The sequence below is a fragment of the Buteo buteo genome, chromosome 1, assembly GCF_964188355.1.
Source record: "Buteo buteo chromosome 1, bButBut1.hap1.1, whole genome shotgun sequence".
NCBI lineage: Eukaryota > Metazoa > Chordata > Aves > Accipitriformes > Accipitridae > Buteo > Buteo buteo.
Window position 1 is genome coordinate 68,442,448 of NC_134171.1, and position 15,352 is coordinate 68,457,799.

The 15,352-nt window shown below is 35.6% G+C and overlaps 1 protein-coding gene across 1 annotated transcript in view; it reads left to right on the top strand.

Annotated features, from left to right (window-relative positions):
* Positions 1-15,352, top strand: part of IQCM (IQ motif containing M) — a 160,767-nt gene that overhangs the window by 99,330 nt on the left and 46,085 nt on the right. The window contains 1 exon segment of the mRNA XM_075040170.1: positions 1,053-1,187. Within this exon segment, the coding sequence (XP_074896271.1) occupies positions 1,053-1,187 (135 nt within the window).

The window sequence follows — 15,352 nt, forward strand, 5'->3', positions numbered from 1 at the left end:
TAAGATGTTGCCTCCCAATGTATTCTCTTTTTTTGTTGTTTTGTCTTTATGGTCTTCAAAGATTAGAATGCAATCTCTGCTTTAAAAGGCAGATGCTGTTTTTCTGAAATGTTAAATTGACATTAATTTGCTCTGCATTGAAGACAGAAAGAAACATGTTATAGACCTTCATGCATAACATAGAGTGTAATATGATCTATTGCTGTTAACCCTTACAGGAAAACTGGTGGTTTTGTTAATTAGTAGTAAATCAACTAGACTAGTATCCTCTGTCTCTCAGGGAGAAAGATTTGCAGAATTGTTCCAATTCTGCAAAAGTCTGTGAGCTAGGTAGATCAGCTGAAATGTTCTGTGGACATGAAAGTATTGGAGACTGTAAAGTTCTTTATTTTTATTCTGTACTTTTCCTTCCCTGAGCAGTACAAAATAAATCACACAATACCTATCCCTGAGTTAGTCTCTTTGACTGAAGCTATATTATTTAATACATTAAATTTATCAAGAAAATAATTGACTGTTAGCCTACTGGTATAAGTCCTCTTTGTTCTTTTTTTAAGTAGGTGTGGCAAGGCATCTATGAGCATTTCCATTATGATAATACTGGGGACAATGTCTTACACTGTGAGTTTTCCCCTTGCCTTTTACCCTAGGGGGAGCAGTTTAATATACTGCTTTAGATAGGTTGAATGTATCTGCCAAGTAAAAAAGAATGTTAACCACTATAATTATCTACTTACCTTGACCTCTTTCTACCACCCTAGCTCTGCAGAGTCCATCAACTTTCCATATTGAGAAATTCTAATATGGGCAAGAGATGTTTTTCAGCCTGACTATTCCCCTTTGCATTCAGTAAGGATGTGTGAGTTTCACTTTAGTGCAAGAGTAAATCAGCAGGAAACCACCCCATCATATGACCTCTGCATAGGCCTAAGTCTTCATCCAAAGTTTATCAAGCATATTAACTTGAATCTGAAGAAAATATTTCTAAAAAAAAAATCAGTGCCTAATGACTTACTGCAAATATATATCTGATGGGAGCTTCTTTTCTTCAGTTTATGAAACAATGTTTTCCAAGAGAGAATTTGACAAAAAGATGGACAGAAGTGATCTGCCTGAATTTTTGAGAGACTGTGGATATTCAATACCTGCTGGTGGAATACAGCATGTCTTCCAGTTGGTCTGTCCAGGCAAGTGTTCTCTTAAAAATGCTTTGCAATGGTACAAGATTTCAACCGCAGATGCTGCAGGCTTTGGTTTTTTTGCTTTTTTGTTTTTTTACTTGCATGAGTAAAGCTACTATTCTTAAAAGCATAGTTAGGACAAACCCTACCTGATGTTGATGATCTTTTTCAAAACGGAGCATTTTATCATTATACTTGAAATAAACTACATTTTCTAGAATTCCACTGTGTGTAATGATGCTGGAATATAATCCCATACTATCTTGAAGTATACTTAAGAGGGTGTAGAGTGATTTTGTAGCAGGTCTGCACTTGCAAATGTCTCCATGCGAAACATTTGCCCCCTTTGTAAAGTCGGAGGTGCTTGCCTTCCAACATCCTTAAACAGCTCAGCCCAACAAACTTTTACAAACATTTATAGGTGAATTTTCATAAATAAAATAAGATGTCACAAGGCAAGAATCAAGATATCCTGTACTGTGAATAGGAGGGAGATCATTACCCTTTAAAAATAGAAATAAAATTGTAACCGATTAAGCCCTTCAAATAAATCTAGAGTCTCACCTTTCTTCTGGCTTTTCTTTTTCCCAGGGCAGTCAGTGGAGGAGCCTGCAATGCTCTGCTCTTCGTGTGGAGCAGCAGCAGCAGCTCCTGGGTGAGACTTTTGGAGACAGCCTTTTTTGGGCACCTCACAAGTTGAGGTGGAGACGCCACTTGCAATTTCTCCTCTAGCACACTTTTGGTTTGTACTGACATATGTAGGTGCTGTAAACCAAAGCTGGTCTAAACATGAATTTATATTACCTCTGTGTCTTCCCAAGTTTGACAGTCCTCACAACTGGGAGAGTCTTGCAGACAGTGATCTTCTTTGGAGGTTACAGTTAATTTTATGTAGCAGCAATTCCAAAGAATGCTTTTAAAAGTATGACTTTATTTAGTGAGAGAAACCCAAGTTTAATTGGTGCTTTTGATTTGCTAATGACCTACATGTGGTTTCTTTTTTGTATGCTTTCTTCCAGCCAGTTATCTGTTAAAGCTGCATCTTTGAGAAGGTGGTCTCTTTGAGTGTCTGACCACACATCATACTCACACATTATCTGCTTCTCAGTGTTGGCTCCTAATAAACGCAATTAATTTCTCGTGGAAAATCATGTATTACATGTCGTTTAGGTCACATTCCTAAGACAGTGTGAATAAGACCAGGTATTTTTAGTCGTTTGCTCAGTCCCCATCACTATGGTAACAGGAGATTTTGTGACTGTGAGACAGATTTCTGTCTTACATCCTAGATTTGAGAGACTATTGCTACTTTTCACTGTGTTCACAGACAGACTAGGAAAGGTTCATGCTTCCCTATTCATTATTTAATTTATTTAGAATCTCTTAGCTATGAATTGTTATCAAGGCTTGTTCGGCTATTTGAGGCAGTGTGTAGGCTTCTTATTCATTTTGAGTTCAAAACTCTCCCAAATTATGAACGTGTAAATGATGAATAATTGCTGAAACGTGGAGATGTGCCTGTGTCTAAAGGGCACCTATAAAATGATTTCTAACATGGAAGCTTTTTGAATAAATGGCACTTATCTGTAAAGTGCCCTCTCTTTCTCAATTTTATAATACAAATATCATTATTTCTGAAGATAAGTTATTAACAGAGTATAACCTTGCTAAATTGCCTGGGAGAGACACTGCAACCGGTTGAGTGTTTTGAATTGCTGAATACAGATTTGATGTAACTGTCTTCTGTGCCAATGCAGAACATTCTATACCATCAGACTGCCTATTCAGGAATGGAAAGATAAGGGGCAGTGGGGGTGTATGTGTCTGGGCAGAATGGTGGAGAGATCTACTGGTAATTACTAGACTGAGATTTTTTTGGGTGAACATTGCATCCTGTATGGCCATGTGACCAATCCATGGAAGGTTAAAACAAGAAAAAAGGACCTTGGCCTTATGGCTATTTAGTCTGAGCACAGGGATAAAAAAAGGTTCAGATTTTATCTTGAAAATTTTTCTGTCTCATTTTACTCTTACTGTTGTTTTTTGGTTTTTTTTTTTATGAATCTAAACATTGCTGAAAAAACAAGGCCTGTGAAAATAAGTGCCCAGATGTTAAATGTCCTGTCACTTGTCCATTTCCAGTAATGAAATGATGAGTACTGTCTTTGGCTAACAGTAATTTAGGCAGGAAAAACTTGAAGACTTTTTAATTTACATGTTCTTTTGAGAGTTTTAATTACATCAGTCATATAAACTACAAATCTGATTTGTATGGGATCTGCTTATTTGATGTAAAGGTTAGACACTGAAGATAAGGTAGTAAAATTATCAGAATAAAACAAGAATATTTGTAGCAAAATGCTAATATTCATCAGTATATAACAAAGAGCTTGTTGTCAAAATAAGAAAGAAGGCTATCTGTTATAAAATACCTGTGAAATGTGAATTAGAAATACTAGGTGGAATAGAAAAAAATATGGAATATATATAAGGCTACTAGACATACTCTTTTGAGTGTCTGTGTTTATACAAGCTAAGCTAATACAATATTTTGACCAAACGAGACTATATTAATGACACTCTCGGGAACTAAAGAAGATATTGGTACCTGGAGTGGACTTGTGAGTGCTGAATGGAGGCTTATACAGAAAAACATGTTTGCGATTTCCTTTTAAAATCTGCTTTTTAACTCCTGGGGAACAAAGGAAGCTTCCTTTAGGTCAAACAAATTTAACCACAGATGATTCTCTAGATGTATCCATACATATCTTGATCCTCACAGTGTCAGGAAAAATGACTGCATTACTAGCTAACACATTGCTCACTGAGGAGTTAGGAACTGACTAGAAATAATTGAATGCTTTTCTGTCAGTGGTGAGGTTTAGCTGCTGGTTTCAAGAAAAAAACAATTAAAATTAAGGTCATAGTGCAGTGATTTTTAGAATTCATACACAAATAAAGGTGCTATTTCATCATATTTCAAACCAGTTTGTGCTGCTACTTCATTCTGCTATTGAAAAGCAGAATGCCATGCACTATGCAGTCAGGAGAAAACCTCAGTGCAACACTGCTGTGCTTCATTTGAAGAAAATAGGAAAAATTGAGGTAATGAACCAATCAATTTTGGCCATGTGATTTGAAGTATCCATTGAAATTATACCTAACTTATGAAAAATATGTCTTTAAATACTTTGCAGAAAGCAGTATTGTAGCCTATGTTTAAATACACGTTTTTTCTCTGATTGATTCCAAGTGCTACATGTTCTATTCAGGTAAATATTTCCATTGAGTTCAGAGGAACAATGTATACATGTAGGTTAGATATCGAGACTGCTACTTATTTTGCTTCTAGATTGCTGTCCAGCAGTAATATCTTGTTATTTAATGTATTCTGCAGTCACTGGAATTACTAGTGTCAGTGCTGGTTGAGATTGGGTTAGGTAAATAGTTATGAGCTGATCCTGGTATCTGTTGTTAAGGCAAACTGTTCACAGTTGCAGCATCCTGATAATGGGAGTATTTTCAAATAAAATAAGAAGTAAACACAGTAAGGATTTTCTCTGCAATTAGCCCTTCTAAGCTACCTCCACTAAAACCCATTTTTTTCCCATCTCTGTATTTTGTGAGCTTGATAACTAGTCTTGTATTTATAGAAAATATCCAGTGTTTAGGCTAAAAATATGAAATATCACATCAATTTATATCAGCCTTGCCTCATTGCTGATTGTTCTATATTTGCGGGGAGGTAGTGAACCATCTCTTCATTCTAGTCCAGAAGTGTCCATAATTTTCATATATTAGTGGAAGGTAAGGTTTTTAACAGGAGCTTTTAGGTTGCAGACTGGTCTGGCTTGATTTGAAGCAGCAAATGGTAGTGCAAAACAATGAACTCTAACAGGCATGTCAAAGCAATGTGTCTTCATTAAAGTCAGTGCCAATTCCCTTTTAAGCTGCAGGCAGGGAGGGCAGATGCAGAAGGTTCCTGGGATATGCTTCCTTGCATGAAGCTGGTAGTGGGTAGTAGAGCAGTCCCACAACGCCCTTGTCACAACCTGCGGTTCAGAGCTTGACTCGTGCTGAACCTTCATCATTTTTCAGGCCCACTGGGCTGTTCCCTGATAACTTGTACCTGCTAGTGGGGCTTTTGGAAAGCTCTCATGGTTTTTGGATGTTCGGCTCAGAAATGGCACTGTCTGACTGAAGCTTTCCGCGATGCACCCTGCAGTTATTGCCTCTCTCAATTCTTCCTTACTGTGGTTCATGTTTGTGACACCTTAAGCATAAATTGTTAATTATAAACAACACCTAAGAGCAATTGCAGTTGCAGTCATGCCAGAAAAGCCTTATTTATAGAGCAGGACCCTTCTGTATTGAGTACCGTGCACTTTCTGAAGAAAAATATGCTTCCTGCATCACTGATGGGCAATTGCCTCCTAAACCTGTTTACTTTTTGTTAAACAAAATCTTACAGGACAAGCAACAGGAAGCCATGAATGCTGTAATAGGAACAAAGGTGTAATAGCTCTCATGCATCTGGCAGAACACAATACTGGGGAGTTTCTTTCATCGTACTGTTGCTTAATAATGTTCTCCACACATATGTGGTAATGAGCCCTGAGGCAGATGTAGGCTATCATTATGACCATTTAAACCAAATATAACATCAAGAAATTTAAATTCCCCCATGGAAGAACTCTACAAGTGAGTTAGTAGTAATGAATAGATGCATTAATAAAATGTCTTAATAGAGCTATTGCAAAGCATTGCATTTCCTACATAATGGTTGCTGGATCAAGGCTAAATGCAAATCTGATCTAATGATCTCTTCAGGTCTTAAAGACTGCGGGTCATTCACTATCGACTGCAGCAAAAGGAAATAAAATATGTATAGTATACCCCTCTCCTTGCTGATTCTCACCCAAAAGAATTACAGATTAATATGAGTTTAAAAGGTTAAAGAACTCCCATGACATCTGGAATGTTTGTCAACAAGCATGCAAGGATCCCTGCTGGATCCAAAAGCTGTCTAATCAATGTTTGTCCACAAACATCCTTTCTAACCTTCCACATATATATAAACATAAGCTTATGTTTCTCTTTTTGTTTTTTTCCTTTTAAAGAAAGGTAAATTTCATGCGTAAGAACTTAATTTGCTTGAGTGTTTTGTTGTTAGCATATCATCAGTATGCTCCTCCTGGGGTTGGCAAATCTGAACAGGAAATTCAATTTAGGTTACCCATGCAGCCTAGAGTACCCTAGGCCAGCCACCAACCTTGTTTTAACATGGTTAAAATGTTATTTCTTTCTGACAGTAATAATAGTCCAAAACATCATTATGGATTTATTAAGATGTTTTGATAATGAAGTTCAGACCTAAACAAAACAAATGTCCTACTTAGTTGATGAAGAGAGTTTTTGCAAGTCTGTTCACATTTTGCATCACATTTAGAATTATTCTAAAAACCTACTTTGGAACAACGATGCAATTATCTGAGAAGTAAATTTTCTCCTTAAAATTCTCCTTTGCTACGATGTCTACAGAATAGTTGACAACAGTTGAACTAGTAGCATGCTGACACTGCTGCCTGTCATCCAGACTGATGCTGCCTTATTTATATTCTCCTGTATTGTCTCTTCCTCTTATACCTAAGCTATAAAATCTTGGACTGGCTTTTTGTTCCATCTGTGTTAGAATCTGGCACTGAGGGTCTTGTTCTGTGCCTAGGGCTCCTGAGCACTGTACTAATACTAATAGATTGTACAAATAATGATGCATTGTCAAACCTGCTTTAAAGAAAGTTGGGAAATTTTTAAATAAAAGTGATGGAACTTCTCTACACCCATATAGGCAGAGTCTAAGTCCTTATATTTGACTAGTTTTCTATGCCAGGTGCATCTCGCTACCCCCAAATATAGGAAGGATGACACCTATCACAGTGAATCCAGTGGCAGGTTATGCGTGGGAAGCATGACAGGATTGCAGTACTTATCCATCAGTGTATGGCCAGTGGTGGAACACAGAGCAATGTTTATGCTGGTCTGACTGCTTCTGCGACCATCTGGCTGAAGATTAAGGAGAAAGGACCTTCCCTGGGCCAGCCTTGTTCATTACAAATGCTTATCACAAACTTGTGGGGTGTAACCTCTTCACTGAAGTTTAGGATGTTTTTTTCCCTGCTCTCTCTAATGACATCCTTTCGGATCACTGCAATAGAGTGGCTTGATCAAGTTGCCCATTTTCTCTCTTAGCATTTTGGCCTGTCTCAGGCCCAGAAGGACAATTTCGTCAGATGACATCCCTTTCCACCTGGCAGTTTGTGTTTTCATTAGTGTCACTACAGGGAATTTGTATTTTTCTATAAATATTAGTGGCTCAGTTTGTTAATACATTTCATGCAATAACATCAAGTGCAAATCATTCCTTTGATAAAATAGCACACACAGTTAAAACCTTTTTAGAGGTGTAAGTAAATTAGCATGTGTGCCACACTAAAACAGTTAACAAAAAACCATAATGCTGCTTTGTCTATTTTGCATTTGTGGGCTCTTTATCTAGGAGATTTTCCAAATCACCAACTGGTACATGTAGGCAGTCCCTGTTTCATTATTATGGACAAACATGAAAGTGTTGTAGCAGTGTGCACCCACTGATTTGTCTCCAGCTCATCCTCATCTGTCTCTTGCCTCAAGTTTTCTCTTTGCTGTGGCTAAGTCCTATTCACCTGTTGAAATCTCTGACTATTGGTGTGTTAGTATCCACATGAAGTAAAAAATGAAGTGCCATCCATTAAGACAACTCATCAAGTTCACTTGTGTCTTAATAGCATTAGCTTTTAAAACTTTTTTTCATGTAGAATTTGACTTTAGTTCCTTAATTGAATGAACTGCCCTTGAAGGCCCACCAATACTGACTGTGCAGGTTTGTCGCTTCTTATGCCTGAATGGCAGCTTATCTGTTAAAACATCTCAGGATGACATTTGCTCTTTTTGCAATTCTATTTTTTTATTGCCATTCTGTTTGTTCCCCTCTATAGCGCAACCCTTTACTGCTGCCAAGACAGTTTCCACCATTTCTGAGCACTTGATTATTTCTTTCCAAGTTTACTACTTTGCACTTGTCTTTATTGAATTTTGTCTTATTGACTTTGGGCCATTTCTCCAATTTAGCAAGATAATTTTGAGTTTGCTCTCCTGTAAAGTGCTTGTAACTGCTTCCAGCATGGTGTCACCTACAAGCTTTATAAGTGTCTTCTCTATTCCATTATCTTAGTAGTCTTTAATGACAATATTGAATAGAACCGGACTCAGGACAGACCTCTCCGAGACCTCACTTTATACTTCATCTCAGTTTTGACAAGAGAGTATTTATCCACCCTTTGAGTAGGATATTTTGATCCCTAATAAGAAAAAATGAGTCAGTGGAAAATATGAGCTTAAAGATTAGGTAGCTATTAAGAGATTCACAAATTCTAGCATAGAATAGCAGTATGTGGGAGAGAAATTAAATGTTCAGCATTTATTGCTACAAATATGTCTTTTACATGATTTAAGAAGGTTTATTCTCCAATAATACATGAAAAGATTTATCATTGCAGTATTCTTGGTCATAAAGATATATATTAGTTTTTAAAAGTTTGAAGAACTTGCTGTCTGTGAGGAGATGGACCATATAAACTGACTTAACTATCACCCCTACTACATTATATATTATAATATTTACAATATATTTTAGTATATGCACAGTACAATGCTTCTATACTGATATGTGGATATGTATGTATAGTACATATAGAATATATAAAAATAAAATTGAAGACTTGCATAATATATCTTGAAATAAAAAAGATCTATATCCAGAGAATAGAAATCACTTGTTAAACAGGAGGAAATGTGAATAATCGCTGCTCCCATACCCCAAGATCTCTTGACAAGGCAATGAGTGTAAAGAGATTAAACACCTTATTTGATAACTATGAAGGGACAATCATTCTAATATCCAGTTATGTATTATTTTATTAATTATGTTAGTTTCATCTTTTTTTTGCAATTTTTATCCACACTTTAAAAGCACAATAATCTTTCCAATGCTGCTGTGTTGTAGATAAGTAAATATTATTCTCATTTCTTAGATGGACAAGTAAGGAAAAGAGTTTAAATTATTTGTCTGTGACCATATACTGAATTGGTGTTAGAAATTTGGCCTGAATTGTTGAAAATTGGCTTAGAATTGGTTCTTATGCCCATGCTCATCAAATAGGTGATTTCTAAGGAGCAGCTTATTTTTTTGTCTGTCTTGCATATGTGTATGCACGTACACATCCATATTTAGTGCTCTCCCCCAGGCATGTACCTAACACACATGTACTCAACTCCAGCTAGTTCTTGTTGCCTGTTGAGACAGGTACTAGTCATGAAAAAATGGTCCTTGAATTCTTTCTGTCAGTAGTGAATGTGTGCGGGAGACTAAGATACAAAGGATTTTAAACGAAAAGTAGAACTTGCTTTTTCTCATGAAAAATAGTTGTCAAAGTAGAGAAACTGCCTGATTTGTTTAATAAAACCCTAAAACCTTAACTTTGGGGTTTTTTTTTCTGTTAGGTTTTGATAACTTGACACATTTTAGGCAAATTCCAATCTATCAGTATAACAACATTTGGCTTTTTGTCACGATTACAAAAGTAGGAGCATAGGGGCTTTGCCCCATTAAAATTACTTTGCTGATTAACTCTATGTCATTATACAGGATCCTTTTCCAGTTGAAAGCAGTGACAATAAAAAGCTTGTAAAATGGAAGAAATAGGATCTACAGCAAAATGGTTTTAACTGTAATATTGGTCTATACAACTTTATATTAAAATAACGGGATTGTTCTATGCTGTCATCTGCTCGACACTTCATTTGTAGTATTTTCTTAAATTTTTCCTTACTTCAGCAAAGCTAGTCTTTGCTTTCTGCTGCTACGTAAATTATTTGAGTAACAACATTTTGTTATTTAAAATGTCTTGTCACACGTTCTTGTAATCCATTTTTGCATTTAAGGCGCTCTCAGGTTAGATGACATAAACTTAATCAATCATTTGAGTGACATAGATATGCTTCTTTTTTTGAAGAATAGCCCTCCATAAAACAACTCATCCACCCTTCAAACCTAAACAAAAAAGAATTCGATAGCAAAATTATATTGTGCAATATCATCATATCAACCATTTGTGATACCAACAACTGGTGTTGATAATAACCATTTCTGCTAAGTTCCTGTCCAGACAAATATCTTGAGCTTTTTGGTTAAGATTCTGCCCCTTTCACACCTGATTTAAAAATGACACAACTACAAAAAATGTAATTAAAGTCTCGATAGTTATGTGAATTCTACCATTTAGGCATTCTGTGTATCAAGACTTATCAAGACCTTTGTTTCCTTTTGGATTATGATCTTTTTGCATTCTGTTGTAGTAACTTTATAGGAAGTAGTATTTCTCGTTCTAGTGAGTAATTATTTTTTTTTTCTCTAAATTATCTTTTGCATTCTATTCAGTAGAAGGATTAAATACTCATCTGGCTATCAACTGTTATATCTGCTCTATCAAAACCAACACAAAACATCCTCTTTAACCATACAACTCTCCTAGAGAACTACTGGTCCTTCTACCAGCATGTAATTTGGCTAACAATGTTTGTGTTTCTCCTAAAGAGTAGAGACTCGGTTGTTGGTTTTGATCATGAGTAACTTTTTGGTTTTCTGTTATTTGGCTTGCTGGGATTACATTAGTCTCAGTTCTGCTATTTTATCTGAAATTGAGGTTTAGTGTAGTATCATCACTAATATTGTCTGTCACCCAGCAAAAAGCTGTTTCTGTGCTGGGGACATCTATCATTGTTGGAGTTTTCCCCTCTGGTTCATGAATTATTATTGTAATTCCTTTAAGTTTTGCTGAAAGCTGCATATTTGTGGTAATTTCTTTTTAATTCATTTTTTGAAACTGCACCCCTTGTGTTGGATGTCTTTTATATAATGTTGTGATAACTATCCAACTTCTTGAAACAAAGTCTTTAGAACATGTGTGGAGGATAACATCCAAGATGTTTCTCTGCTGTAGTTCGAGACAGTGTCTAATAAATCTCTGTGTGGCAGATGACTGAATACTTTAAGATACCCATCAAGAGACAGCATTTTCTTAAAGGAAGTCATCAACACTGTCAGCTTAAAACTGCACTTAATATATTTTTGCCACTTTGCAAACTATAAGAAATGATGGGTTTATGCATTTCTATATTAATAAATGTTTTCTTTTAAATGGAAAGTAATAATAAAAAATAATACCTATATGTAGATTTCCTAGTTTCTTATTCAAGAACATGCAATCATGGTATATGTAGTTTAATACAATGATGGATAAAATATCTGTAACTCTTTTCTTAGAAAACATTCCAGACTAAATGATTAAGTCTCAAATAGATATTTCAAAGTGTATTGTCTTCTAAATATACAGACAGACCCTCACTTGTAGGGTTTAATCCAGAGGCCAATGACATCAATAGAAAAACTGATTCAAATTAAGCTCATCACTCCAAATAATTGGTCTTGGCTGTAGGTTCAGAGACATATGGGCAACTCTCATTTAAGTATTGGCATAATACTGTCACACTGAGTTAAATATTTGTGTGAAAGTAATTAAATAATAACTTAAGTCACTTATATCCCTTTTTTGAAACAGTTCATGATATCAGATTAAATCTCTGTAAACTTAAGTTGTAAGTTTATGCTAGTAAAATGAATACAGTTAGTAAAGCTGCTTTTGCTACTTTGTTTTTCCAGTACTGAAAGGGTATTTGAATGTAGGGTCTAGGCAAAAAACTAAGTATTAAAACCCAAGATTTTTATTCCTGTCTTTATTCTGGGGAAAAGGGGAGCACGTGTGTTACACAGCTTTGCAGTAAAGTCCCTGGAAAATGCTGATATTTTATGAAGATTTATCAATTTCATCAATATTTCCAGGTCAAGGAGAAAATTGGCAATCTATTACGAGAAAGTATTTTGACAATATTCTGGTTTATTGACAGTTTCAGGACTGCTTTTTCTCCAGAACTTTCTTCCAATGAGGAGTCAGAAAAGAATCTCACTGCAGAGGAATTAATGGGAACCACCCTGTTTTGGTTGTATGGATTTAACAGGGTTGATGGTATGTTTTGTGTTAAAGGCACATGTAAACATTTGAAATTGCATGATCTGGAATAGAAATTGCATTTTCATAAATTTTGCTGTCTGTCATGGCATAAAGTCTTTGCCATTTTAAAATAAAATTGCACCTGGGTAACAAAAGTTATTTAGACTTTCACAGCTTGATCCTATGCTTCCTGCAGTTGAAACCAAATCTTCTGCTGACAATAATGATACAGCAAAAGAAATTTTTTACTTTCAGAAATGACCAGGAAGCCATTGCTATGTGTAAACTTGTATTTCTTAAATATAAGCCACTGCTTTTATATTGCCAAGTTCATATGCAAGTCTGTCCATGGAAGAAGTGGGATTTTCAAAAGCTTGTAGACCTGTGTTTAGACTGTGTGACAGATTGTGGTTTGGCACTCTTCAGAACTGTGGACCCTTGATCAACTAGGCCACAATTAGGCCTTTTGTCAAAGCACTAGGAAAAAAAGTGCTTGCTACACTGGTTCTTCCTTTCCCTTAAATACGGAGTAGTTCAAGCAATATCTCATGCAGAAGAAATCTGCATGTACTTTTTCTGTTTTTAAATAGGTTGTCAGTGATACCTTAATATAACAGCTCGTGAAATGTACTGGTCACAGATGTAATTATAGAAAAGACAGGGAAAGGGAAGAATGTAGAAAATGGATATAACTACCCAAAATTGTCTGAATATGAATCCTAATAGGTAAATCGACTTTTTGGTACAAAAAGTACAAAAGTTCAATTTGGAACAACATGAAATTCTTTTTTATTCTTCTGAGTTCAGCTCGTACATAATTCAAATTTCACAATAACTATCACCTGTATGAAATTTCAGCGAAATAGTGAAAAATTTGGCATTGTAGCTTATCTTCTGCCACCTTGAAAGGTAGAAGTTTCATTAAGTTTTAGAGCATCACTGTTTATAACCTTGGCTCTGTCAAATGCAAACATGTTCGTAATTTATCTTCAGACTTCATCCATGGCCTAAACAAATTTGAAGACATATAGTTATCTCTTCACACCAAGACTGCTGATAGTGTTTGTTTGTATACCCCAGTTAGGAGGTAGTAAAGCATACAGAATTTTTATACTTTTTTTCTAGCTGGTGTAACTCCTCCATCCCTTTAAATGAACATAAAATTGGGGTAGATCTTTTCTTAAATGTTCACAAGAAGTAATGGGCCATGGTGCTTTGTGGAGAACCTGAGATGGAATAACATGTGTAATAGCTGTTTCCCTGACATAGCCTTTGTCTGTTGCCTTAGGAGATGTAGCTCATATGTTTTCCATTTACCCCTTCTCTGAAGCATTATATCTCCTACAAAGAGTAAATTTCAGCTTGCACAGTTTTGAAAATACTATATACTGCATGAAATATAAATATGTAGAACTGGCTTAGTTACTGAAAGCTGTTTAACCTTCCAGGCTATCAAAGTGCCCTTTATAGAATATGGTGAGCTTTGGATGCTTTTACAGAACATTAAATACACAATCATATTTTAAGATATCAGCCAGGGCCAGCATTAGGACTTGCTCTTTTCAAAAGCAGTGGCAAAGTTCTCATTAATTGTAATGGTGAATGATTAGGGGATAACATAGGAGACTCAGAGTTAACTCCCATAAGTCATCTACATGTTCTCCACCACCCTGCTGTCCTGTTAATTTTTATCAACGTGGGAGATGAGGTTAATTTATATGAAGTAACAGCTGAAACTTTGAAATTCTGGTGTCTTTTGTTGGTTTGTGTCACAACCTGAGTGTTATTTAAAAATCTATTTTTTCATATTTAATACTGGATAATACTCTAGAGGCCTCTTTAAAACAGCTAATGTTCCCTTTGGCACTGAAATCCACTTACCTTAACTGACTTCTGTTATACTTCAACCTGATTCTCAGAGTCACAATGGTAATATTCATTTTAATGTCCCAATAGGCTCTTAGTATTCATCAAATATTTGATTTACATTTCTAATAAGGCTTATTGAATGCAGAAACATGAAACCCATACTCTGCCATGATTCTAACTACTGTCTCTTTCATTAACACTGTGAATTATTTCTCCAAAATAATTAAAATCTGTAATTGAATATACTAGAATAATTTTGGAAAATTAGTTAAATTATTCCAGTGCTTCTATTTGGAAAGATCAGATAATTTATAATAACAGAATAGGCAAATATGAATTTACTCTCCCAGAGTCCTTTCGTTTATAGTTACCTTTCAAGAAAACATATATACTTGAAACGCATATGCTTGTTAAGCAACACAGATACAATGTAGATGTTTTGTACTCCAGAATTCTACTGGAAAAAAAAAATAATCTCAGAATTATTTCAACAATTACTAGGTATGTTCTCCCATTTAGGAATTAATTTTTCTATATGCATACTGTAATATAAAACTATTCTTTACCTGAGCTAACTTGTAAATTTAGCCACAGTAAAAGTGAACATGCAAATGAAGCGTGTGTACTGTATGAAGAATTACTTATACACCAGAAATCACTACACTGTGTATACAGAAACAAAAGTGCAACTGAAATAACGGGGAGATGAATTGAAAGGGTATACTGGCATATCCACAGTTTTGGAAGTATACTGCTGCTGGGTAGGCAACTGCAAAGTCTTGCTAGGGTTCATCAGTGGCTTCCTATGCAAGCACCTAAGGAGGTTTGTGATTCATCAGAGGCATGACCAGGAGGTCTGAAAACTGGCCATAAATGTCTGAACAGCATTTTTCAGCTGCTGCTGCAACATATTAAGTCGTAGGTCTGACTGTCATTTTGACCATTATAAACATAGATGGGAAGTGTATTGAAGAGAGCAGAAAAGCCAGGCTAAGAGAAAACCTGAACTGGAAAATCTGTAGGAAAGAGAACTGGAGTGAAAGAACAGAATGGAAGATCAGCACAATAATAAAATGATGGATATCTTAGTAACTTCAAAACATTTTCAAAAAATCTTCAAATTGTGGGGCTCCAGCT